Source organism: Chanodichthys erythropterus, chromosome 10 (genome assembly GCF_024489055.1).
Source record: "Chanodichthys erythropterus isolate Z2021 chromosome 10, ASM2448905v1, whole genome shotgun sequence".
Classification (NCBI taxonomy): Eukaryota; Metazoa; Chordata; class Actinopteri; order Cypriniformes; family Xenocyprididae; genus Chanodichthys; species Chanodichthys erythropterus.
This window is the reverse complement of record NC_090230.1, coordinates 60043610-60071557: the sequence shown is the minus strand read 5'-3', so window position 1 is coordinate 60071557 and position 27948 is coordinate 60043610. Positions and strand designations below refer to the sequence as shown.

Sequence of the window (27948 nt, the reverse complement as noted above, 5' to 3'; positions counted from 1 at the left end):
TTCTGAGATAATTGCCCAAAAGCAAGACTCCTCACCTTTACATGTCCTGCTGTCATCCTGCAGCATGTAACCACGGGGACAGGAACATGCATAGCTGCCCTCTGTGTTCTTACATATGAAGTTACAGGGTTTTGGGGACATACCACATTCATCAACATCTGACAGAAACACAATTACACAACCATGATCTCAAGGAATAGGTGGTGTAGAAGTATTATATTTTGCTGAGTCATCAGGTGGATTTAAAAGACTGACAGTTATAAAGCAGTGCTGAGTGTTTGTGGCCTACCAACACACGCGGTTCCTGCAGTTGAGGCAATGTATCCTGGTTTGCAGTGGCATCTGTAAGAGCCCATGGTGTTGATACACACGCCGTTGACACAAACTCCTGGAATCAGCTTACACTCATCTATATCTGTGGACAGACAAAGAGGTTTACTGACAATTTAAGTCTTAAAAGGATACCCATCATCTGATAATAGGAATTTCTGACATTTGCAGTATATGGATGTTTCTCTGTTTCTGCTGTTGTCCGACACTAAAATCAATAATCAAAGAATAATCTCCTTTCATTTCAGGTCTTAAGAGTTTCATTTAATGAGCTAATGACCTGACCTGCCTCCAAGGTGCTGTGTATTTCTTTGGGTTTTCTCAGTTTTAGATGTTTAAAGTCTTTAAATCTTTAAAGACACCACTGGTAAGGCCTGTGACACACCAACCAATTGGATTTAATCTTTGGGTCAATCTGTTTTTGAAAAGCTGGTGGTCATCAATGTGATTTTCTGCACCTGTTCCGTCAGTGGAATAGCCATGGCCATATGGGCAGAGTTTCTTGTAGCTGGCAGTGGAAGGCAGAGGGCAGAGCTCACACTGCTCCCCCCAGCCACGGCCTCTGTTACAACAGCACTGAGACCTGCTGACAGGAACACGACTGCTGGAGGACATCTGACACATGGTGTGCAGAACTTCAGTGAAACAAAAGCCTTTCCTGTAATCTGAGAGTCAAACAACAGAACACAAATCAATTCACATCATAATAGAGACTTGTACAAAATGTACAATATTACAAAGTAAACATCTATCCAGTGGCGTAGCGCATATTGCTGGGACCAAATGTAGAGAATATTAATATTTAATTTGCATGATAAAGTTTTCATAATACACAACACTTTAAATCTAGGGATGGTCAGGGCTGATGTTTCTACAGATAGGATGCTTTTTGTCATTATTTTCAATCCACCTCAATTCGAGCCCTGCATAACTTTACATAGAGAGTCAAGAAAGAGGTTTTACCGAGACATTGCATGGCTGTAGAGTCAGTTTTGAACCCAGTGCCACATTCGCATGTGTAACTGCCAACAGTGTTCACACATCGCCCGTTCTCACAAACCCCAGGCTGAGTCAAGCATTCATTTTCATCTGAAAGTGGAAAAAGATTGAGGTGAAAGAGAATGAGAAAGAGAAACATTCTTTGGTTACACTAGTGGTGTACACTAATGGAATAAGTTGACATGTAGTTGCAAATTTACTTATAGTGAGCAGAAAGTCTAATGTAGTCCCCTCAGGAGAAATCAATTGTGTGCTTTGTATGGTGGGTAAACACGCTACTGGTTGTGAGCATGATATTGGATTTGTACTTGAATATGAGTAAAGCAGATCGATGAGTACTATGAATACTATGATTTCAGACATACTGTTTTTACTGCCATATTGTTTTTCGCATACTATATAGTAGAGAAATAGGCATATTCAGAAGGAGCGGGTCACTTTCTTTGTTTCTAGAATGAATCAGCCGTTTAAACAAATTGCCTCAATGACTCACTCATTAAGACAGTGACTGGCTGCCTTCTACTGGTGGTTGTAGTTTCATATTCAAAAATTATAGTTATTTAAATGTATTTATTATTTATTATATATTAAAATATTAGGCGTAGGATAGAGAGTGAAATTTCCTGGTGAAATGTTCAGGTATTTTGGATTTTTTGAAAAACCTACTTTTGTGAACTAGTCCTAGGTTTTTGGTCAGGTCGGAACCAAACCAGTGCAGCAAGATTCTCTGGAGTCTGATTATCAATATTTATCAAAAAAAATTTCAAATTTAAATTCATGGTCTCTAAGGGCCGTCAAAACGTTTGAAGTGAGCGGAGCTACTTTTACTAAAATGGCTATAACTTGTGAATGGAATGAGATATTTTCATCAAATTCAGTGCACATTTTAGAGGGTGCGACAACTGGCCGTTTGGTGGTGCTATAAACATGGAAATAACTATGCCTAAATGCCTATAACTACGCAACCATAAATCTCTTTGTCCAAGGTGCCAAGACTACTTTTGAGGATATTCGTGTGTCTCAAACCATGGCTGGCAGCAGCCAATGAAGTTTAAGCAGCTATCAGACAAGGTTAACAGAGGCCGATTAGAATGAAACTCGCTGGGCCTGTTTGACTTGCGGCCCTAGAGGCCTGTGAGAAATTCGAAATAAACTGTCCACTGGGGGGTGCCTTTGTGTTTTTCCAAGAGCGTAAAGGATTTTATATCCCAAGAAGCTTATCTTGACAAAATCCCAGAAAATATAAACATTTTTGTCAATATTCCATACCACCTAGTTTCTCATATATCTTTACATTCAGATTTAACATAATATTTTTTAAGAGTGTTTGTAAAAGTAAATAGCACTGCAGATCAGTTTAATGCCAAACTTCTATGAATAGATGGTCTCAGATTTTACCTTGACACACATCATCATTCATCCTGCGGATCATCCCAGCCGGACAAACACACATGAAGGTGCCGATTAAGTTGTTACACTCCATTCCTCTGGAGTCACAGTTATGAAGATCCTCTGCACACTCATCTACATCTGAACACAGAGAAGCTCCTCATCACAAATACTTGAATAGTTTTAAAACAATAATTCATACACATATCCTGAGCCTGCAGCCGCTAAGGCTTGGAAAGTTTTACGCCAAAGTCATTGATTATTGAAAATATGTCATACCCTGACACATGCGTCCATCCTCCCGTAGAGTATAACCGGACGGACAGCTGCATTCATATGCCCCGAAAGTGTTAATGCAGCGAAACGCACAGAGCAGAGGATTCTGACCACATTCATTCACATCTGGACAATCAGTAATGACACACAATCAGTAAAGTTGGACACAAAAACATCCTATATGAATGCTCCCTCAAATCGATATCAGACAGATAATTTGATGAAAGATTACTGTAGGCCAATGATCATGTGCGATAATAATCATCAATCTTTGAGTGCATTTGAAGCTGGTTTAATAAAGATGCTACATTAGATGTTCTGGTGTTTGTCAGCTAACCTTCACAACTCATCATTGGTCCAGGCTCAAATCCCTCCTCACACAGACACTCAAAAGATCCAATCACATTTGAGCATGTGCCGTTTCCACACAGGTTTTCCACTGAACACTCATCAATATCTGCACACACACACAGATAACAGAAAGTTGTTGGCTGAACATGTTGAAAAGTTGACAATATGATGATTACCTAGATACAGATTTAATGGATCAGAAAAATCTGTTTATCCAATCCATGTCTAATTCATATAACCACACGCTAACAATATCAAAGGGGAAACTGTTGTGGAAAAAGTGTTCTCATCTTTGCAAAAATATCACTCTAGTCACAGAGCTCCATATGCCAAAATTAATGCTGCTTTTCCACCGGCCAAGCAGTTCTAAGAAAGGTTCCAGTTATATTTCCACTTGAGCTTGCCTCGGCATGGCACGATTACAAACCGTTGCCAGCTTCGAGAAAAAAAAAAAAAACGGCTGGTAGGAATGCATGTAGTGACACAGGATTGGACACTTGTTTGTTGCCTGGCTACCAGTTTCTCAGTAGCTGGCTGAGCACACTATTGGAGCGAAGTAGCATAAAATTAATATAATTATAAGAAATATCCGATCATCCTCTAGAACACGGTCGCTATTTACATCTCATATTGTGTGTAAACTCTTGCATTACCGAGGCAATGACTGACAAATTTGTATGACATTCCAAAAAGCCCCACAATGGAAAATGAAACCATATCTGACCCGCTGGGCCAGATCAGCACGGAATGGAACAATTAAGCAATGAGCAAAATGCAATAAAATCAAGAATCTGTTATTTGTTAATTCTCTTTAACCTTTATTTAACTGAGAAAAGTACAAAGAAAATATTTCTAATGTTTCCACAGACCAAAATAATTGTATTTTGTAAATATATACAGTACTGTGCAAAATGCGTTCACATTTCCAAACATTCATTTTGCCATTAATTGTAATAATCCAGTGAGATTTTTGAATACACAATAAGACTGATAACAGCTGGTGCTCCACATAGAGATCAGAGCTCACCATCATCAAAACCATCTGTGATTATTTGAAGAAACATATGAAACTGAGACAAACCAAATCCAGAAGAACTGTGGCCGTGTCTCCAAGAGATTTTAAGAAACCTGCATCCAAAGCTACCTGAAAAATGATGCCCAAGTGTACCTGGACAAGAGCTGTTTTAAACGCAAAGGGTGGTCACATAAAATATTGTTTTGATTTAGTTATTATAAATTAATTGATAAATAAAATCTATTTATAACAGTATTTTTTAAAAACATCCTCACTTTACAGCATTTTTACACAAGTGCCTTAAACTCTTCACAGTACTGTATCTTTGCAGGTAGGTTTCTTCAAGCATCTTAGAGACACGTCCACAGTTCTCCTGGATTTAGTTTGTCTCAGTTTCATGTTTCTTTATGTAATCACAGACGGATTCGATGATGGTGAGATCAGATCACTGTGTGGAGCACCGGCTGTTGTCAGACTCCTTGTGTATTCAAAAATCTCACTGGATTATTACAATTAATGGCAAAATGAATGTTTGGAAATGTGAACGCATATTTCCTATTGACACACTACAGTACAGCAAAAGATATAAATAACTGGCGTAAAACCTGGTACTCTTACCATCACAACGTGTTCCTGTGTAGTCGAGCTTGTATCCTGCGGGACACTCGCAGCGGAAGGAGCCGTCTGTGTTGATGCAGCGGCCGTTCACGCAGACCTCTGGATTCTCCACACACTCATTTAAGTCTGAGACACAGCGATACAGCATGTGACAAATGTGACATGGTCAGTCTGTACAGCTTCATTTTGTACATAATCATTTTTTGTGCATTTTGTGTTTTTAATGATTTTTTGGTATCAGACAATCAATGCATTAAGTAAGATATTGCATTATTTTAATAATATTAATTTAAACCAATTGCTACACCATCTTTTGAGCCTACAAGAATCCAAACACATATTGTCACAGTACCTACACGTGTGTCCCCAACACCAGGAATGATCCCATGGCCAAATGGACACAGATCCTGAAATGCAGCTGTGAATGCACACAACATGAAACCATGAGAATAATTTTGTGTTCCGCTGCTGAGGTGATGTAGCAGATGATGAAGGTGATAAGAGCTCTGGTACCATCCTGTTCTTTAGGGCACAGCTCACAGGGGTCACCCCAGCCCTCTTTGGCCATGACACTACAGCAGCACTTGGCTTTGCTGGTGTTGAACGCCTGCGGGACAGAGCACTTGCCGTTCTCAAAGCGTGTGAAACAGAAGCTTTCTCTAGTGTCTGACACAACAAACAGCAAGTATTATGTAAGGAATGACAATGCTTTATTTCAATACATTTTCATGTTTTTATCCTTAAAATACTCTTGTGTGTACTACTTCTTACACACCTTGTTTAGAAACAATGTCATTTTAGAACTACTAGTAACAGAAGCTACTGTATGCAGTTATTGGAGAGAGAGCATGAGCGAATTGCCAGTCACTCAGCAGAGTCAGGGAAAATGTTAGTTTAACTTCAAAAACTATCACTACTGAAAATAAAATGCAACTTTTTTGAGTACAGAAAATACTGAATTAAGTAGCGAGACAGGGTTAAAATTCTGCACGTGCAAGTGGGTATGGCTCATTGCAAAACAGCAATGGTTAGTCTAACCATCATATTTTAATTTAATTTTCTTACTTTCTTGACAATGCTTTATTTTTTATAATTAAACTGCACATTTCTACTGATTGTAAAGTTTGAGATAGAAAATGGCAAATCAAATGCATGGGATAAATTGTTGGTTGGAGGAGCTGAAAATTATATGGAACTGTAAAGCAGTCAAGACATGGAACTAAATTAATTAATTAATAAACACCTCTTAATCTTTGTCTGTCAGCCAACCAAAATCAAGCATTCCAGAGAATTGCATTTCCTTTCACAAGGCTAACTATAAGTAACTTTGCAAATCTATGTCAACTTATTCTACTAACCCAAACCCTGACACCAAACCCTAACCCAACAGTCTACTAGTGAAGGTCTACTACAGCCTACCAATTCTATAGACAATCGAAAGAAAAGTGTAATCTAAATTTCATAGGCTTTATAAATTCTAAAATGAATTCAAAGGCAAACAACAACAATAGTTTAGTGCAGTCAGTTTCAGTAATGTGTCATATTCTTCATGGCCCTAATCGGCTTTATTTTCTTAATGCAAAAATATGATTTTTTTTTTCTGTTGTTGGTAAAATATGAACCAGACATTTTCACCTGTTCAGTTCAGTCAGACAAAAATGGTTATGATGAATTACCGTAACATCTTCGTCTATCTTCTGACAGCACAAATCCAGGTTTACACAAGCACTCAAAGCTGCCCAGATTGTTGAAACAGGAGCCATACGCACAGATGCCGGGCTCTTCTGAACACTCGTTCACATCTGATATATACACACATACACACACACATAATTTACTGTACTTACATACTATCTACTGGAAAAAAAGTTTAAATGATTTAATGTGTTTAATTTTGTTCCAAACCTGTATGACTATATCTCTTACAATGCACAGAAAAAAAGAAATTGTGAATATGCTTTTAAGCTTTTAGCACCATAAAAGTATCATACATATGACTTCTGTAATCATACAATAGTCATTGAGTTAGTTGAAGAACCAGATCATGGACTCAGATTGTGGATCAAGACCTGAGAATAATTTGTTCATGAATCAGATGTCACTACTTTTTACATGAACTCACATGAACATGCCAAGGAAAGCTAGGGAAGATTTTCAGTGAATTTTGTCCTGTTCTCACAAAGATAAATACTTAGGGACCACAAATACAGGGACCACATTTTTTATATATTTATTTTAGAGTGCTTTTTCCCCCCAACTCCACAAAACAAAGAAAGTTATACAATTCAATACAACACTCACAAAGAGTGAGGTAACTTTTTCCCATTTTTTCATAAACTAATGATATCCAGACTAGTAAAACTGTTAATGTATAGTAGAATAAAACAGAATTGCATAGATTACACAACAAAACCCTGTGCAATGTCACCTAAATATCCCATAGTATGAACTTAATTCAACAAAAAGTAAGTCCACCTTCCATTACTGTGGTTCACATCTTGCACATTTTGTTCAGTACTTCAATATGCATGTTCAGACTCAATCCTCCTCATGGAGGATACCAGTATTTCTGGAGAGATGTCCTGCCATTCCTTATTAGGTTGTGTTGCTCTACCTTTCTCTTTAGAAAAAAAAAAAAAATCAATCTACAGGTGTTCCATTGGATTCATGTTATACATCGTACTCGAGCGATTTAGATGCGCAATTTCTAGGGCAACATCTCCGACTCTGAGTAGTGATAATTTGGCTCATTTTTATTTTCCCTGATTACTGCTGCAATTATGTTTCCACTCGTTTAGTTGGTCACTGATCTTCCTGTCTCTGTCCCAGAATTCAGACACAGCCAATAGGTATAAGACCTGTTTTTCACAGGTGATTTTACTAACATTTTACTGACATGTTTATGCATTGGAGAGGTGATACAATGTTGAATCATTTAAAATTTTTTATATTGCACAGGGGTGAAACCTCTTGTTGGGCATCTGAAGCAGTACTCTTACCTACACAGTGCTCATTGTGAACGATATACCCATTAGGACAGACACATCTGAAAGAACCATCCAGATTCAGACAAGTTCCAGGAGCACATATGCCAGGAATCATTATACACTCATTAACATCTGCATTTATTAAAAGACAAAACAGACAGTTATGATATTGTCATAGGACTCTCGCCTGTCAACAAATCCTAGAACAAAATAATAGTATATTATAAAAAAATGATTTGTCAGCATACTTGTTTATTTCAAATTAACAAAATTGGTAGATAGTCTCAGATGGATACTTCAATCTAAGCACTGCTGGACAGTAACTGATTGTATGTCATCTGGATTATGTAATCACAAAAATTAAGTACTTGTAATTAGATTATAGACTAGGTTTTTTTTTTTTAATTAAATGATTACATATTATTTACACAAGGGCAGTAAACACCTCTGACCTACAATATTTACTTTTAAGTATACTATTAAGTTGATATTTCAATAATTTAACAACACATTCAAATGTTATGGTTCTCTGATGTCAGTTAATGATCACATGACATGCAGGTAAACAAATAAATCATTTAATCTTTTTTTCATTTCTTTTTTTCAAAATCATTTTTTATTTTTATTTTGTTTTTATTTTTCATTAATTTATTTGAATTTTATTTTACATTTTTATGCTATTTATTAAACCCCCTGCAGTTCCTTCACCCCGGTTTGGGAAACCCTTACATAATTACCTATACAGGTCTTGCCGTCAAGACTGAGTTCATAACCCTCTCTACAGAGGCACTGGAAGGACCCTACGTTATTAACACACCGGCCGTTCCTGCAGAGCTGAGAGTGAAAAACTATACACTCGTCAATATCTAGAGAAGCAATGAGAACAGAAGATATTTCATCACCATATTTCAAAAACATGCAATGAGAATAGCTTTAGATAGTGAGATAGCTTTAGATAGTTACTACACAAATGAAATAAATAAATAAATAAAATAAAATGACATAAGGAATGGAGGGTAGGTATATATGGTCAAATGTACAATCCTAATCTACAGTAAACATGTTTAAGGGAACAACATACCTGTACAGTAGTTATTACTGGTGAGATCAAATCCTTGATGACAGATACAGTTAAAAGAGCCAATAGAGTTTTTACATGTGCCATTCCCACACGGCTGATGTGAACACTCATTAACATCTACGTGAGATAAAAACACTTGTTGAAACAGGCAAATTGCTTTGGTAAAATACAGCACCTCTGATGAGGAGAAGGTCTGATTCAGAGTTTTAATGACATGCCTCATAAGGGGACACTGTATGAACACAGCATCCAGGGGCCTTCTGAACACTGGTCCTAATGGAGTAGATATGATGGAGATTAAAGAGGTCTTACCTACACACATCCTGCGGTTTAGTGTGGCAGTAAAGCCAGTGTGACACACACACGCGTATCCTCCTGGAATGTCCACACAGTCACCATGACGACACACGCTGGGCGTCTCCACACACTCATTCCGGTCTTTATGGAAGCACAGGAATGAGAGACTCAAATCACTGGGTTTTATTACTTAGTTAATCCAAACATCCACAATTCTTTTAAAATAAATTGCATAATTAACGGTGATTTGGTAATGACAAGAGGGAGCAGAACAGACATAACACTTCCAGATAATATTTTCTAATTTGTGTTTTAATAAGGTGAAATCATTTCATGCAAACTCATGCACAACCAACATGACAGTGGTAATGTCTATAGTGGTGGTGGTGGCAGCTCACCAGCGCAGGCCCCATCAGGTGTGAGTCTATACCCATCAGCACATTCACACTGATAGCCGCCCGGACGGTTGATGCAGTCTGCATTTCTCTGACACACATGCTCTGCACTGCTGCATTCATCAATGTCTGAACACACACACATATCAAAAAACACAGAGGGTCTCCTTCACTAACCATACGCATGTTAAAAGTGTTACTGTAAATGTTATGCCTTTCACCAAATTTGGAGTACTTCAATTAATATGTGTGACCTCTGTTGGCGACATTAAGTAATTAGTAGCCTAGGTTGTTTGCCTTTTAACTGTGAGAAGGTAGGTAAAATTAGGCTTTCTAGTAGTAACAATCTTTCTGACAACATTTTTTGCCCCATATATACAGGTGGACCTTGTTATTTCTTTAACTTTGTTCTTTTAGATACATGCGTATATGTATGAATGCCCACTGTGTCACCAGAAGAATTCTTTCTTCTTGTGTTACAGAAATAAACGGTGCATGAAAGGCAGCTCCTTGTGTCTGCCCGTTGATTTGAATGCCGTCAGATAAGGAGTGTTACATGTGTGCATGACATCTGCATACAAACATTTTCATAAACAAATCATGACTCTTCAATAACTTTATGAAATGAAGGAACACAGAAATTGCATACTCTGGGTGGCTTTATTAATGTGTTACAGTTTTTCTCAATCGATTTTTGACACATTTCTCCAAAGTAATATAACTGCTCTCAAAACAGTTAACACAGTGATCTAAACACACTCTTACTTTTGCCTAACAGTTCAACTTTACTGCAAAATAAAACACTTTTTTTCTATGAATGCATTTATTAAAAGTAAATACTATCATCAAAACTACAGCCGTATTGTGTGTGTGTGTATATATATATTATATATATATATATATATATATATATATATATATTATATATATATAGTAATGTTGCATTATCAGGCTTAATGTTACTACCTTATCAATTCATATAAAGCAGCCATATTTGCAGTTGAGCCCCCCTGACATTTGAGAATATACAAATTGCTGTGCAAAAATGTTCAATTATCTGAACTGCTTTAAAAATATATATTTATAAAACTTTGTTTAGATTTAAATTCAAACATAAAATTATGCCAATGTATTTTATTTTGAAGTTCTTATAAATAAGAATGCCAATGCCCTCCACCCATTTATTCTCCTCTCCTCCTTTTTTACACCCTCCTCTCTCCTCATATGATCTCCCTCTATCTGTTCCACTCTTCCTTTCCTTCTCATTACACCCCTTCCTCTACCCACACCAACACTTTCACTCTTACACCTCTATATTTTCCCCTTCTCTTGCATATTCTTATTCTTTTCTTGCTCTTTGTATACTTTCCCTTTCATATTTTTCCTGTTACATTATGCAACTGTGATAAATGCATAAACAGACAGGAAAACTGAATTTCGACTGTCTGTATTATTAATAAACAAGCAGTTATCGTTTTGAGGCCAACTGAAAACATACCAAGTGTATTTAATAATATGACAAATTCCAGAGTTTTGTTTATTGTTGGACAAATGATACATAAATGTTTGTGAATTGTGTAAAGCCATTAAAAAAAGCTATGATATTGTTTTCCTGAAATATTAAAGTTTTGGTTGGATGTATTAACTATTATAAAAACATTTGAGAAATTTGTGCATAGTGTTTTGAGAAAATTATTCACATGATTTGCAATTTGTGTGAAATGAATGAAAACATACAATCTGTTTAGGACAATTACAAAGTGTCAAATTTTTGAGAGAGAAATTTTCTTCTTCATGCATTTAAATACAAATAATCCACACAATTATTGGTAAATGAGACCCACTGTGAGTACTGTAATATTTGACAGTCAAAAAAATTACTGTTTTGACAAATCAATTCACGAAGAATACTATATAATAATTAGTCAAGATTTTACATTGACCCTTCACCTTAATTCACCACTGGCTTTCAATTATATTTTTACCTGCCAATGCATTGGAATGGCAAAAAAAAATAAATTAGTGCTATCTGACTAGAGTTTGGTCTTACCAAATAGGTAGGAAAACAACATCCATAATGCACTGGGTATGTTTCTATCCAAGGCCACTCTCACAAGTTTGCTATGGATACACTTAACAGAGTCAAATATACCACCATGCTTTAGTAGGAAATACTAAGATTTATTGATTTCAGGAGGGTAAAGGAAAGAAGAATGTGTAATTTCCTGACTCAGAATAGGCCATACAAGGCTAAATAATACTATGTATATAATAACAAAACACCCAACAGGTTTGTGTGATTGCTGTGGGACTAGAGAAACAGTAGCGCATGTAATTCTTAGTGAACTTTTAAGCCTCATTCAGACTGTCAGTCCAAATCAGATTTTTGTGCATATCTGATTGAAATCCAATCAGATTTAGCCAGTTTGAATGGCAAAAAAAAAAAAAAAAAAAAAATACATGAAAAAGCAATTATTACAAATCTGTTTCAAGCTACACTCATGTGGTTTGAAATCCTATTCAAATCTCATTTCTGTAAATCTGTTTCAGTGGTTTATGTGAAAATGTAAACATCATACGTTGTTAAAGGAAACATGCTGAAAGTCGAAGGTTGTTGCTGCAAAGTGCCGGTCGAGCAGAAAATGACAATATAACAGAGACATGTTTTGAGACTGGCAGAGACGACAGCAAGAAATAAAGCCATGCATACCAGCCTCCTACTTTCTGCTGCTGCCTCAGAAGATGCAGTAGTCCAGCACACTGGTTACACATTGTCATGTTGTAAATAAGACAACATCTGTATAGCAAACCCCTCCATGTTGCAGTTGTTGTTTTTGGCTTATACACTGCCTGGCCAAAAAAAAAAAAAAAAAGGCTCTTTTTGGATTTTAATAGGGAAATACTTGAGTTTATGGATGGATCATTATTACAGTGATTATTATGTTTCTAGCATGTTATATGTTTGGCAACGGTTCTTTTAACCCTAACTTTTCATTTCTTAAACAACCATGTATTAAGATATATCATGGCCATATTCCAGGATGACAATGTCAAGATTCATCAGGCTCAAATTGTGAAAGAATTGTTTGGAGGGAGCATGAAGAATCATTTTCAGACATGAATTGGCACTGACCTTAACCTCAGTGTAAGTTTTTGGGATGTGCTGGAGGAGACTTTACAGAGTGCTCACCTCTTGCATTGTCAATACAAGATCTTGGTGAATCTTGACATTGTCATCCTGGAATATGGCCATGATGTGTCTTCCTACATGGTTGTTTAAGAAATAAAAAGCTACACACTCAATATTTAAGGGTTAAAAGAATTGTTGCCAAACATAAAACATGCTAGAAACATAATAATCACTGTAATAATGATCTATTCATAGATTCTTAAGTATTTGCCTATTAAAATCCAAACAGCAACTTTTTTTTTGAGCGGGCAGTGTACCTACCACTGATATATATAAATGTCAGTGATACCTGACATGATACCTACAATCAGTGATACCTATTGCCATAGAAACCAATGCAGATATTCCAGAAAAAGAAAGAGTGGCATTGACACTGAACAGTTGCGATACACAGTGTGGACCTTCAATCATTTTAGATCAGATTCCAAATGGATACACAACCAGATTTGGACTGTGAGTTTGAACGTAGCCCTAGTCATAATGGTGACGACTTGCATTGTTCAGGGGTGCAAAAGTTTAAAGAGTAAATGTTTAGTGGGAGTGAGTGATTTTCAGTTTCCAGTGAAGGATCCAGCAAATTGTAGAGAGTGGCTAAAGGCGGCAAACAATCGTAAATACGGAGAGAATGCTGTGATGGAAAATCTAAAACAAAACAAAACTGTGTTTTAGTCACATTTAAACCTAGATGACAATGACAAAGTGTTTTAGGCAAAATGAGTGAAAAAACTGAAAGAAACAGCAGTTCTGTCAGCAAACTCCATGTACAGGCAAGAAAGCTGTTGCCATAGTGTTCCATTTTTACCATAATGCTGTTTAAAGTGTGGACATAGTACAATATGACTGGGGGGCATGGCGGGCGCCGCACGAAAGTGACTAAGGTGCCTAGGGCACCAACAGAGCCTGGGCCAACCCTGGCTGCCACACTAAATAAGCCCAGTAGTTATAAAGATTTAAGGGCGCCACTCACACAATGACTTTGACATAATTTTTGCAAAAACTTGTTCTGTGTGAACGACTCCTTACAGAGAAAGTAGCCAACAAACCTTCACAGATGAGCAGCAGGTCATTGTAAATGAAGCCTGAGGGACACTCACAGTGGAAACTGCCCATGTGGTTTATACACACACCATGAGCACAGACACCTGGGATTTCATGACATTCATCAATATCTGAAAAGATCAGAACAAAACATTAAACATTATGCTAAAACTATTTCTGCCATTTCTACTGAAATTTCACTAACTGCAAAATTTTGTCTTTACCTTTTGGTTTTCCAGTTTCAAAATCAATCCTGAATCCGGTCACACTGCCACAAAGACTTCTATAGTCACCTAAAATAACAGAGGGTACAAGTAGTGCATCTTCTTTGTGACACATTTACATACAACTTCTGCATAAGAAGATAGAAGATGGTCACTTTCTTCATGGAAGTTTTCATGGAATTCTTGCCAAACCTGAGTAGACTGTAAAAGATAATGATCATACTGCCTCTGACTTCTTGTTGTGTCGAAAGACTTCTCAAGAGTCAAATCATCTTTGAGCTCATCCACGACAACTTTGCGTTAAATAAACTTTCCCTGTTGTCTTTCAAAAGGGAATTGGTGGATCTCTGGACTATGCTGACATCAACATTTATGCTGTAGTGTATGCTGTAGTTTAGGTGTACAATTTTATTAATGGATGGAATTTGTTTTAGTGGCCCCCTCATTTTAAGAAATGACCCCCCAAAAATACACCACTGGTACAATTATTAGCACACAGAAATGTTTTTGTACGGGCTTAGCTATAGTTTGGGAACACAACTGTCCCCAGAAGTGATTTGAATCTGACAAATATTTCTGCATTATGCATTTAACTCTAATTCCATGAATTAGGGAACATGACTAACGCTGTGAGAGCCTGAAGAGAATCACAGCATTTTATTAGCAGATACCACTTTAATACTAATTTTGGGGCTCTAGTCTTGCAGACTGGTGAGCGCTCTGGAGCAGGTTTTCAATTTATTGGTCTTTTCAAGGTCTACAGAGGTCATCATTCCTGCATAAAGTTCTCATAGCATCTGCTACTGATTGATAAGAGAAACTCTATAGGGACATTCAGAAATGTCCAGAAATGAAAATGATTAATGCAAAGTAGTATTGCTTTTTGAAGATTAGGGTTTGTGTTGTGTGTCTTTAAAACAATATGTGTGTCCTCATGTTGAAATTACAGTTACAGTAAGTGAATGTGTGTGCTCACCTGTGCCAGGGCTCGGACAGGCCTGGCATGGTTTGTTCCAGGCTTTTCCCACATTGTAGGCACAGCAGCACAATCTTTGTGTGGTGTTAAATTTGAGCTGGTGTTCACAGGTACTTCCACTGTAGTTACGGTAACACAGACGTTTCCTCATATCTAAAACAACACACAGTCCTACAAATTTAGTAGTTTGCCTTTTTCAAAAAATATACGGTCACTAAATAAAGTACACTAATCTGCATGTGTAGAGCAAAACGCATTTAAAATGTAAATAAACTCTATTAATTAATATTAAAACGAGTGGTTCCCAATCCTGTTCTTAGAGATATACATTGCATTCGGAAAGTATTCACAGCGCTTTACTTTTTCCACAGTTTATGTTACAGCCTTATTCCAAAAAGGATTCAATTAATTATTTTCCTCAAAATTATACAAACAATACCCCATAATGACAACGTGAAAGAAGTTTTGTAATCTTTGCAAAATTTCAAAAACTAAAAAATAAATAAAAAATAAAAAATTCACATGTACATAAGTCAAGTCAGGTCACCTTTATTTATATAGCGATTGTATCAAATTATTGATTGTATCGGATTGTATCAAAGCAGCTTTACATTAATAACTGGTACATAATTTTTGCTGCACAGCAGCTCTTCAAGAATAGTGTCAATGCAGGCAGATCAAAGCACTGTTGAATAAATGTCAAGTGTCCCCAAATAAGCAAGCATCAGGTGGCAAACAAGTGGCAAATACTGTAGATGTTAAAATGGAGAAAAAAAAAAAAACCTTGGGAGAAACCAGGCTTAGTCGGGGGGCCAGTTCTCCTCTGGTGAACAGTGCTTTGTTACAATCAGGTCACTATCATAAGTCTGATAGGATCGCAACAATCAAAGTATTAATTCAGTTCCATCCAGTTGAGGATCGTATTCATCACGCCAGTATGGACGATTTGTTGAGGAACTGTGCTACTGGCTGTCGTGTCGATGAGGCCTTCACAGTGGATGATCTAGTCGACTCGATCTCTGCTGATACTTCAGGGCTGCGTTGTGGTCGTGTCCAATTGAGGATCGTATTCATCAAGCCGGTATGGTCGGTCTGTTGAGGAACTGTGGCACTGGCTGTCGTGTTGATGATGTCTTCACAATGGATGATCTAGTCGACTCGATCTCTGCTGATACTTCAGGGCTGCGTTGTGGTCGTGTCAAGGCGCAGGTCCTTGGTCTCAGCTGGATATGGCCCGGATCCGGTTGACTACGGTAAACCTCGGGATAAACAGAAAGACTAATATTAGCGTAGATGCCATACTTTTCTGATGTAACGAGTACATCTAGTGTTATAGGAAGTGTTCCCGGTTCTGGCTGACCTAATTTATGCAGCCTAATAATCCTTTAATGGATTTGAAAATATAAATTGATAATGTGTTATGTGTATGCCAGGTTAAAGAGATGTGTTTTTAGGCTAGATTTAAACTGACAGAGTGGGTCTGCATCCCGAACAATGCTAGGAAGATTGTTCCAGAGTTTGGGTACCAAATAGGAGAAGGATCTACCGCCTGCGGTTGATTTTGATATTCTAGGTATTATCAGCTGGCCTGAATTCGGAGATCGCAATAAACGTGAAGGACTATAATGCATTAAGAGCTCACTCAGATACTGGGGAGCTAAACCATTTAGTGCTGTAATTAGCAAGATTTTAAAATCTATACGATGTTTAACAGGAAGCCAATGCAGTGATGACAGAACTGGGCTAATATGGTCATACTTCCTACTTCTAGTAAGAACTCTAGCTTCTGCATTTTGTACGAGCTGTAGTTTATCTATCAAGCGGGAGGAACAACCACCCAGTAAAGCATTACAGTAATCTAGCCTTGAGGTCATGAACGCATGAACTAACTGTTCTGCATTTTTCATTGAGAGCATATGTCGTAGTTTAGATATATTTTTAAGATGGAAGAATGCGGTTTTGGAGATGCTAGTAACATGGCCTTCAAATGAAAGATTGGTATCAAAGAGAACACCCAGGTTCCTAATTGACGACGAGGACTTAACAGAGCAGCCATCAAGTGTTAGACAGTATTCTATGTTACTGCGTGAAGTAGTTTTTGGTCCAAAAATTAGAATCTCTGTTTTTTCTGAATTTAGTAGTAGAAAATAACTGGTCATCCAGTTTTTTATATCAGCTATACATTCTGTTAATTTAGCGAATTGGTAAGTTTAATCAGGGCATGAAGAAATATAGAGCTGGGTATCATCAGCGTAACAATGAAAACTAACGCCATGCTTCCTAATGATATCTCCCAAGGGTAGCATGTACAGAGTGAAAAGCAACGGTCCTAGTACTGAGCCTTGTGGTACTCCATATTTAACTTTTGATTGATATGACATCTCATCGTTTACTACTACAAACTGATAATGGTCAGATAAGTATGATTTGAACCATGCCAATGCAATTCCACTAATGCCAACATAGTTTTCGAGTCTATTTAGAAGAATATTGTGATCAATAGTGTCAAATGCAGCACTAAGATCCAGTAACACTAATAGAGAGATACAACCACGATCTGATGATAAGAGCAAATCATTAGTAACTCTAATGAGAGCAGTCTCAGTACTATGGTACAGTCTAAATCCTGACTGGAAATCCTCACAGATACTATTTCTTTCTAAAACTATCTAGAACTATTTCTTTTCTAGTATTTTTGATAGAAAAGTGAGATTTGAAATCGGCCTGTAATTGACTAATTCTCTAGGATCAAGTTGTGTGTTTTTAATAAGAGGTTTAATAACAGCCAGCTTAAAAGTTTTTGGCTCGTATCCTAGTGATAAAGATGAATTAACAATATTAAGAAGAGGATCTATGACCTCACCTAAGTATTACACAGCCTTTGCTCAATACTTTGTTGAAGCACCTTTGGCACCAATTACAGCCTCAAATCTTTTCAAGTATGATGCTACAAGCTTGGCACACCTATTTGTTCTCCCATTCTTCTTTGCAGGACCTCTCAAGCTCCATCAGGTTGGATGGGGAGCGTTGGTGCACAGCCATTTTCAGATCTCTCCAGAGATGTTCAATCAGGTTCAAGTCTGGGTTCTGGCTTTGCCACTCAAGGACATTCACAGATTTGTCCCTTAGCCACTCCTTTGTTATCGTGGCTGGGTGCTTAGGGTCGTTGTCCTGTTGGAGGATGAACCTTCAACCCAGTCTGAGGTCCAGAGCACTCTAGAGCAGGTTTTTATCAAGGATGTCTCTGTACATTGCTGCATTCATCTTTCCCTCAATCCTGACTAGTCTCCCAGTTCCTGCTGCTGAAAAACATCCCCACAGAATGATGCAGCCACCACCATGCTTCACTGTAGGGATGGTACTGGCCAGGTGATGAGCAGTGCCTGGTTTCCTCCAGACATGCCGTTTGCTATTCAGGCCAAAGAGTTCAAAATTTGGTTCATCAGACCAGAGAATTTCGTTTCTCATGGTCTGAGAGTCCTCCAGGCAGGCTGTCATGTGCCTTTTACTGAGGAGTGGCTTCCATCTGGCCACTCTACCGCACAGGCCTGATTGATGGAGTGCTTCAGAGATGGTTGTTCTTCTAGAAGGTTCTCCTCTCTCCACAGGGAAATGCTGGAGCTCTATCAGAGTGACTATTGGGTTCTTGGTCACCTCCATGACTAAGGCCCTTCTCCCCTGATCGCTCAGTTTGGCTGGGCGGCCCACTCTAGGAAGAGTCCTGGTGGTTCCAAACTTCTTCCATTTACAGATGATGAAGGCCACTGTGCTCACTGGGACCTTCAATGCTACAGAAATTATTCTGTACCCTTCCCCAGATCTGTGCCTTGATACAATCCTGTCTCAGAGGTCTACAGACAATTCCTTGGACTTCATGGCTTGGTTTGTGCTCTGACATGCACTGTTAACTATGGGAACTTATATAGACAGGTGTGTGCCATTCCAAATCATGTCCAATCAACTGAATTTACCACAGGTGAACTCCAATCAAGTTGTAGAAACATCTGATAAGTGGAAACAGGATGCACCTGAGCTCAATTTTGAGTGTTTTTATTTTTAATAAATTTGCAAAGATTTCAAACATACTGCTTTCACGTTGTCATTACGGGGTATTGTTTGTAGAATTTCAAGGAAAATAATGAATTTAATCTCTTTTGGAATAAGAATGTAACATAACAAAATGTAGAAAAAGTGAAGCGCTGTGAATACTTTCCGGATGCACTGTACCTATTTGCAGAGTTTAGATACAATCCTGATCCAAAACACCTGTCTGTAATTATCAAGTTCTCCTAAAGATCTTAATTAGCTGGTTCAGATGTGTTTTATCAGGGAAAGAGCTGAACTTTGTAGGAAGGTGGATCTACAGGAGCAGGATTGGGAACCCCTGTATTAAACTATTAATTAAAGACTGTGCTGTCTACATCAAAAACAGATTCAGTTATTTCTACACCACTAACACACGCACCTATGCAGCTGTGTCCTCCGCTCACTTGCATGTAATCCTGTGGACAGACACACGTGTAGTTTCCCAGTGTGTTGTAGCAGGTGCCCGGACCACAAACCCCTGAACTGAGCACACATTCATCAATATCTGAAAAACACACCTTACAGTCAAACTCACCTTTCTGAGGATCTCTCAGTGGAAAAACTGTGTTTTTAAGCATAGAAACGCTACCTCACCCTCACAGATGCGGTTGTCTGTGTTGAGGTAGTATCCAGACGGGCAATCGCACTGGAAACTTCCAAATGTATTGATGCAGTTTCCACCCTGGCACAGGCCGGGCAGCTCCTGACATTCATCAATATCTGAAACCAGCAGAAAACAAACAGAAACACAACTCAATGAGAAAAGTTCTTAACACCCTTTATTGTTCAGGTTTAGAAATTCTGTTATACACACAAAATGTGGATTATAAGTCTGCATAAATTAATTAGTCTGCTCATATTAGTCTCTCTCCAATAATGTTTTAAAAAACAAATATGCGCCTAATATTTTTATTATATAGTAACCATTTAAAAATACTATACTATGAATAAAATCACTTTACTGTGTGTCATGTCTAAGAACACCCTTTAAAATTGACTGTAATCACAAAATAGTACAGGAACTATTACCTTATTGCTTATGTATTTTCTATAACTTCACAGGAAATAATAAGCTGTCATAGAGAGTATGTTCAGCGGTGTATAGTGATAGTTTTATAAAGGGTTGATTACCTTCCAGGATGATGGTGATGGGGTTGGGTTTGAACCCCTCTCCTCCAGGACACAGTGTGTTATACTCCGCTAGAGACACATGATATGGTCATCAGCCAACTTTAACCTTCATATTCATCAATATTTTTTTAATATGCTAAGACGATATGAAAGAACTTATGAATTTTGTCACAAAAAAAGATACTGAATTACTATACTGAAAGTGTCTAGAATAACTACATAATTACAGAATAAATGATAAAAATGAAGTGAATTTAACTACTGCAGTATTGATATATTGCAGTACTGGAGTATAAAGATTGAATTTAATGAAGTGTTGTAGTATGTACACTAAGTATTGGAGTATCGTTATATTGAGGTAACAATGTACTGTTGTACTGCACTATTGCAGTATTAAACTATGGAAATATATATACTATTGAAGCATTGATGTAAGCATTGATAGTATTATAGTATTGAAATTACTAAGGTAATGTAGAATTGTTAGCTTTAAGCTATTACAATAGCATGGAGGATTGAAATGTCCTGCACACCAGTTGTAACAATTAATTCCTTAAGTGCCTAGATATGTTTTTCAAAACATGTTCATCTTTTAAATGATTTCACCCCTGCAGTAGTAATGTATAGTAGTACTGAATTATTGCAGTATGAAAGTACTGACATATTGTTCCGCTGTATAAAGCGGACAAAGGAAATAAGATTTTAAGAGACACTACTCTGAAAAGCTGAAAAAACAGTTTTCAGCCAATAACCCTGCATCTGTGTGGAAAGCCATCACCAGCAACAAGACACCATTCCCCCAGCACTGTGGCAAATCAACAACTGGCTGAAGACCTGAATGCGTTTTACTGCAGGTTTGAAAATATCAGTCTCACACCCCATACCCGCTCTAACAGTCTTGCCACACAACCATTAACACTCCTCCCCCTTCCCTCCCCCCTAATGTTTGCCTGTGAGGAGGATGTATGCCGGTTCTTCAGAAAACAGAATATAAGGAAAGCCAAAGGCCCAGAGGGTGTCTCACCAGCCTGTCTAAAAGCCTGTGCTGTCCAGCTATCATCCATCTTTACACTGATCTTCAACAGATCACAGGAGCTGTATGAAGCCCCCACCCTGCGTCAAATGCTCCTCTATCATCCCTCTACCCAAGAAACCAAAAATCACAGGACTAATGGTGCTTTTCCACTGCGTGGTACGACTCGGCGTGGCACAGCTTTGCTCACTTTGCTTTTCCACTACAGTTTAGTACCACTTCAAAGTGGGTGGGATTTAGGGCTGCCCTTTAATAGTTGACTAACGTTAGTCGACAAGAGGCTTAGTTGACCAAAATTGTATTAGTCGTTTACAGTGTTGGAAGTAACGCATTACAAAAGTAATTATATTACAGTAATATATTACTTTTTGCTCTAACGCAGTAATGTAATGCATTACTAATACAGTTTGGGTAATATTATACTCGTTACAATCTCAGTAACGCACGTTACAACAACATATTTAACCCGAAATTAAGTGGTTTTAGTTTTATTTTTTACCAACACCGCAAGACATTCCAGCACCAGAGAAAAAAATCTGTGGGTAAAATAGTATCTCTTTCCTGCTGCTGAAATTCAATGGTTGATATGACTGCAAAGATGGATTCTATGTTTGTGAGATGGACGGAGCTACTCCCATTATTTTCAGAGAAAGGGACAAGAACATAATTGTCAAGTGCAATACTGCAATCAATGTGCGGCACTGAGGGAACTTTTTTTTTGTTTGCGCATCAATAATAACGGACTTGCGCATGCCTAATGTACGACTGATGTCACTGTAATAATCTTTACCATCTTTACTACAGATGTAGTTTGCATATACTTTGTTACTGATGCGGTTGGATGTTTTGAGCCGCCATTCAATCTGTATTTCACACAGTGCATGAGCTTTTCTGAAACAATTGCAGAATACACAGAGAGGTGGCGTTTGTTTAATATTTAATTTTATGTATTAATAATACAATTAATGAATTATATTACTATATTTAAATTAATTTTAAGTTATCTCAAAAATTTTAAGTTATCTCCAAGCCCCTCTGGAGGATCACTGACCTACACTGTCATTATGCTATACCACATCGCCCTCCACTGGATGTATAATGAGCAGTAATAAACTACATTTTAGTATTTTATGCCGTCATACTTCTGTGATTACTTTGTTGAAAGTAACTCAAAAGTAATGCAAAAGTAGTGTAACGCATTACAATTCAGAGACAGTAATATTGTAGTGTAACTAATTACTTTCAAATGACAGTAACTAGTAATATATAATGTATTACATTTTGGAAGTAACTTGCCCAACTCTGTTCATCGACCTCATTCATCTACCTCAAATATGGTTTATCTTCTGAAACATGTTAGTAGCAGCTTTACATGGCCGCTCGCTTTAACGTTAACCTAGAATAATGTGGGCTATTCAAGTGTTTGTGCGGAGTGTGAAAGCTGAATAGTAGCGCGCTGTATGATGGCTAACATAGAAGAGCCGGTGTGAGCACTTGCACTTGAAATTCTCTGTCATTTTTGGTCATACAGATAAGAGTAATACATCTTTTTTTATATGTGCGCTTGAATGCTGATTAGGCTATGTAGGCATTAAATGCTCTTTATTATGATTTATATGGTTTATTAATAAACATGAGATTAGTTGATTAATCCCTTAAAAATGAATGACTACTAGTCGACCAGAAAAATCTTGTCGAGGACAGTCCTAGTGTGATTATAAACTGATCGTTATAGTTGCGGCGCCACGTTGTCTACTGACTACCAACCACTTTCCACTGTGTGGTACGACTCGGCTCAGCATGGCACGGCTTAGCTCGCTTTGCTTTTCCACTGCAGTTTAGTACCACTTCAAAGTGGGTGGGATTACTGACCACGATACAGCCATTTCTTATTTCTAGTTCTGTGAGATGGTTGTTTAAAGCAAGTCGTTTAAAAAAGTTGTGTGAACAAATGATACTGTGGTGGCTGTTACTGACTATTTAAATCTAAGCGGGTTTGGTGTCTAATGTCACAAATCCAATGATGCTGGTAGTGACGATTCTGACCATTCAGTGATCTGCAGTGTTTACACATCACATTTTAGTATCGGTACGGCTTGCTTGGAACCTCAACTGAGGTTGTACTATTTAAGCGGGCTATACCGAGCTGTACCATGCAGTGGAAAAGCGCCATAAATAACTACAGGCCAGTTACTTTGACGTCTGCAGTCATGAAGTCATTTGAGAGACTGATGATGGCCCACCTGAAGGACATTACTGGCCCCTTGCTAAACCCTCTTTAGCTTGCTTATTGGGCAAATAAGTCCGTAGATGATGCCGTCAACATGGGACTGCGCTACATCGTGCAACATCTGGACAAACCAGGGACTTATGCAAGGATCCTTTTAGTGGACTTCTGCTCAACATCATCCCAGATATCCTCCTGACTAAACTAATCCAGCTCTCTGTATCTACCTCCATCTGTCAATGAATCATCAACTTTCTGACAGACAAGCAGCAGCTAGTGAGGCTGGGAAAATTCACATCCAACACCTGAACCATCAGGTGCTCCTCAGGGGTCTGTTCTCTCCTCATTTATCTTCTCCCTCTACACGAATAACTATACTACAAAAACTCCTCTGTTAAGCTCCTGAAGTTTGCAGATAATACTAAAGTCATCGGCATCATCAACAACGGTGATGAGTCTGCATGCAAACAATAGTTTGGACAAATGGCTATCTGGTGCAGTCAGGAGCTGAACAACCAGGAGCTGAACATGCTCAAAACAGTCTAGATGATAGTGGACTCCAGGAGAAACACCCCAGGACCCCCCCCCACTCACTATTGTAACGGTGGCAGCCCATCCAAAATTAATCTTTTACATTTTTTGGTTTTAACCAAATAAAGTTCGGGCGCCAGGTATAAAATAAACCAGTTACACGAAGAAAAAAAAACTTTAAATCATGAGACATAAACAGGTATGCAGTTCAAGTGAATATATATAAATTTTTTTCAGTCAATCAGAAACTGCAATGCAATTATACCACAGAGATCACACATTCAACCAAAAACAATAACAGCATGGGAAAAATACAAACAAACAAATCAATATAGTCACGTCCATCCTTGATCGTCATAACGGCAGTTTCACCGTTTCAGGTGTCCATTTTTCTCCACAATATAACTCCAAAAGGAGCCACAAAAAAACAAAAAAAAAAAACTAAGAAGAGAAAAAAAAAACAACAACAACAAAAGGAGCGAAGCAAATAATTGATTAAGAGCTGGTACGGATTTTTTTCACACTCTTCTGCAGAGAAACGACACGATCTTGCTCCGTAGCCAGTATTAGCAATAAACTACTTGGTCTTACTCCCGTTTAGCCATGGCAGATGCTGCGATGCCTGTCACGGAAGAGCTGGAGCTGCTTCACCAGGTAAGTGGTAAGTCCATTCTGTTTCCTCTCTCGAATACTTCACCCCCTCTCTACAAGTTGACGTCTTTTTATAGGTTCTCTCTTAATTGTTTCTCTCCAAATATGGGCACGGATGCTGGAAGGCTTGCGGACTTCTGCACCGTCACACTATCATGAACAATACTGTGGAAGCAGTGGAATCATTCAGGTTCCTGGGCACCACCATCTCTCAGGAACTGAAGTGGGACATTCACATAGACCCCATTAGCCGCGTTTCCACTGTCGGGCCAAAGGTGAGCGTGCTAGTCGAGTTTCCACCGTCACTTCTGGGGCTTGATTAGGCCTCATCGGGGCTTCCTCAGGGCAAATGGCCAGGGTTGTTTGGCCCGCCGAATACCTTGGTCCAAAGCGGGCCAACTGGGGCTTGAGGAATGGTCATGAACAGAGACGGAGTCAAGAGATGGTCAACACCGCTGCCCTGTTCCTAGGCTACCAGCTAACTTCAACATTTAAGACAGTTGAAACAATTTCAGCTCAAAATTCATTTTCAGACACCAGTGAGTGTTTGAAATATTTTTCTTGCGATCCGATGGCGATTCTGATCACCATATGAGGCAGAAATATACTTATATGCGATGCTAAAACCTACTTATGCTAACCATTGTGACAATAAATACACACGCTTATGGAAAATACCAGGGACTGCTTGAGGAATGTAGACAACTTGCTGTAATGTTTTATCTGTCTCTTGCCTGTGCCTTTGTTGATACCGGACTAATGCACTGCATCTGCATATCTGTCATACACTCTGGTTAACTCGCATAACTCATAACTCCTATTTTCTGCTTGTGCGCTCCCTCTGTTGCTCTGGCTGAAAGGATAACTGTATAGAGAGACAGAGAGATCATTCAAACATCCTCAGATTGCAATCTTAACATAATTTAGAGGAAAATTAATAGAAATGCTCAGAAATGTGATGTAAACATATGGTATTTTATCAACATATTTCTAAATGTGTAAGCCTTTGGATTTAAAAGCCTTAATGGAGTTGTCTTCTGCATTCTTATGATCGTAAATAAATGGAAGCAGGTGCAACTGGATAGGTGTGTGTTCTCTTTTTATGTGAATATAAATATCATTTTGATTCAGCATAATTGATGCACTCCTGACACAAATGAATAATTTACCGTTACTGTAACATTTTTTATTGTAAAATATTGGTCAAATATTGATGTTGGAATCTGAAGTCTTTAAGTAAAGATCAAACGTTTGTTTCTGTCATGCTTATTTTGTGATCTAGCTAGTTTTCAGTCAGCTGGTGAAATGGTGAGGAGGAGCATTGTTAGCCCTGGTTCACTCTGGCCCGACAGTGGAAATGCGGCTATTGTGAAAAAAGGCCAGCAGAGTTTGACGATGACACAGTTTTACTCAGCTGTTAGTCGGTTGTTACATACAGAGGAGGTCGGAGACACAGGTACAGTTTACGATGTTTATTGAGACAACCAGAGCAGTGAGCATTTTGCTCGATTGCTCCTGTCTGCGTCTCCGTATAGCTTTGTTTTGTCTTACTTTTATTGAATCTGTGGGAAGAAGGAGGCGGGAACCGGCGAACGTTGAACCAAACTTTAATATAAAATAAACAAAGAACAAAACGAAACTAATGCCGGCAGACCCTCGCGGACATCTGCCGGCCACACAAACATAATAAAACACAACGTAAAGTCCAGGCCTGTTCCTCTCTCGTCCTTCACTGTAGTCGCTCCTCCTTTTATGCTCCCGGAGCTCCTCCGTGAGGGAATCAAGGCCGGTGCGCCTCCCAGGTGATGCTCGTTATCACTTGCGTCACCGGCCTCGCACCGTTCCCTCACGGCTCTCGCCCGCCCTAGTCGCCACATTATTATTATTGCCTACCACATTAATCTGACGTCGCCAGCCTGTAATCTTTGAATATAAATCGCTGTTACAACGCGTTTGCATCTCGCTCTATTACTTTTATTCATTGTTGCTTGTATTATTATTGCCTACCACATTAATCTGACGTCGCCAGCCTGTAATCTTTGAATCTAAATCGCTGTTACAACGCGTTTGCATCTCGCTTGTTAACTTTTTATCAGTCTCCAGCGCTCCTCTTTCAACACGTTCATCAAACAAGCTGTGGTAACTCGGATCAGTCTACAAACACGGTGAGTCATGTCATCCTTTCCCACTGTTATCTCGTGTTCAGTTTGTCACATGTTCAGTGTAGCTCTCTCTGTCAGCGACGAGGGATTTACATGTCATAAATGTAGGGAAATAGTCAGGCTGACAGAGAGAATCTCAGAATTAGAGACACGCATCCAAACTTTAATCGAGGATAGTAAGAATGCAGGGGCTTCAGATACTGTTTTGGATGTGACTAGCTTAGTGAACTCTGTACATTGTTCGGTTCCTGCTGTAGAGCCCGCGCAGCAGGGCACTTGGGTAATGGTGAGGCGGCCTAGCCGCGGAAAACACCACTCTTCCGTTCCATTAAGAACATCAAACAGGTTCTCCCACTGAGAATCCTGTTGAAAGTGCCCTAGTTATTGGCGATTCTATTACACGGAACGTGAAAATAGAGACACCAGCCACCATAGTCACATGTTTGCCAGGAGCCAGAGCACCTGACATCAAAGCAAATTTAAAAGTACTGACTAATGCTAATCGTAAATACTCTAAAATTATTATTCACGTCGGCACAAACGATGTTCGACTTCGCCAATCGGAGATCACTAAAATTAACATTAAAGAGGTGTGTGAACTCGCAAGTACAAAGTCAGGAGAAGTAATTTGTTCTGGCCCTCTTCCTGTTCGTAGGAGTGATGAGATAGTTAGCAGATTATCATCACTCAATGGCTGGCTGTCTAAGTGGTGTTCGCAGAATAATATAGGTTTCATAGACAATTGGAAAAGCTTTTGGGGCAGACCTGACCTGTTGAAAAGAGATGGTATTCATCCGTCCCGGGATGGTGCTGCTCTTCTCTCTAGTAATATGGCACATAGTCTCAGAACTAAAACATGACAAATTGGGGCCCAGGAAAGGAAGCAGACAGACTGGCTAAACCGACCGTCTGCTGGCTGCCTCACATTACAGAAGTCAGATAATTCCCAACACATAGAAAC

At 38.5% G+C, this 27948-nt stretch overlaps 1 protein-coding gene across 1 annotated transcript in view; it reads right to left on the bottom strand.

The window, feature by feature from the left end:
• The window catches only part of LOC137028415 (fibrillin-2), a 148856-nt gene that overhangs the window by 6186 nt on the left and 114722 nt on the right, over nt 1–27948 (bottom strand). Inside the window, exons 38-59 of the mRNA XM_067397170.1 lie at nt 20384–20452; nt 19847–19972; nt 19632–19757; nt 15167–15319; nt 14191–14259; nt 13972–14097; nt 9742–9867; nt 9359–9484; nt 9047–9163; nt 8703–8831; nt 7978–8097; nt 6655–6780; nt 5492–5644; nt 5331–5396; nt 4979–5104; nt 3332–3451; nt 2998–3120; nt 2728–2859; nt 1294–1419; nt 789–995; nt 290–415; nt 36–158 (exon numbers count right to left, since the gene is read on the bottom strand). Coding sequence (XP_067253271.1) covers nt 36–158; nt 290–415; nt 789–995; nt 1294–1419; nt 2728–2859; nt 2998–3120; nt 3332–3451; nt 4979–5104; nt 5331–5396; nt 5492–5644; nt 6655–6780; nt 7978–8097; nt 8703–8831; nt 9047–9163; nt 9359–9484; nt 9742–9867; nt 13972–14097; nt 14191–14259; nt 15167–15319; nt 19632–19757; nt 19847–19972; nt 20384–20452 — 2715 coding nt within the window. The remainder of the gene's footprint in view (nt 1–35; nt 159–289; nt 416–788; nt 996–1293; nt 1420–2727; nt 2860–2997; nt 3121–3331; nt 3452–4978; nt 5105–5330; nt 5397–5491; nt 5645–6654; nt 6781–7977; nt 8098–8702; nt 8832–9046; nt 9164–9358; nt 9485–9741; nt 9868–13971; nt 14098–14190; nt 14260–15166; nt 15320–19631; nt 19758–19846; nt 19973–20383; nt 20453–27948) is intronic.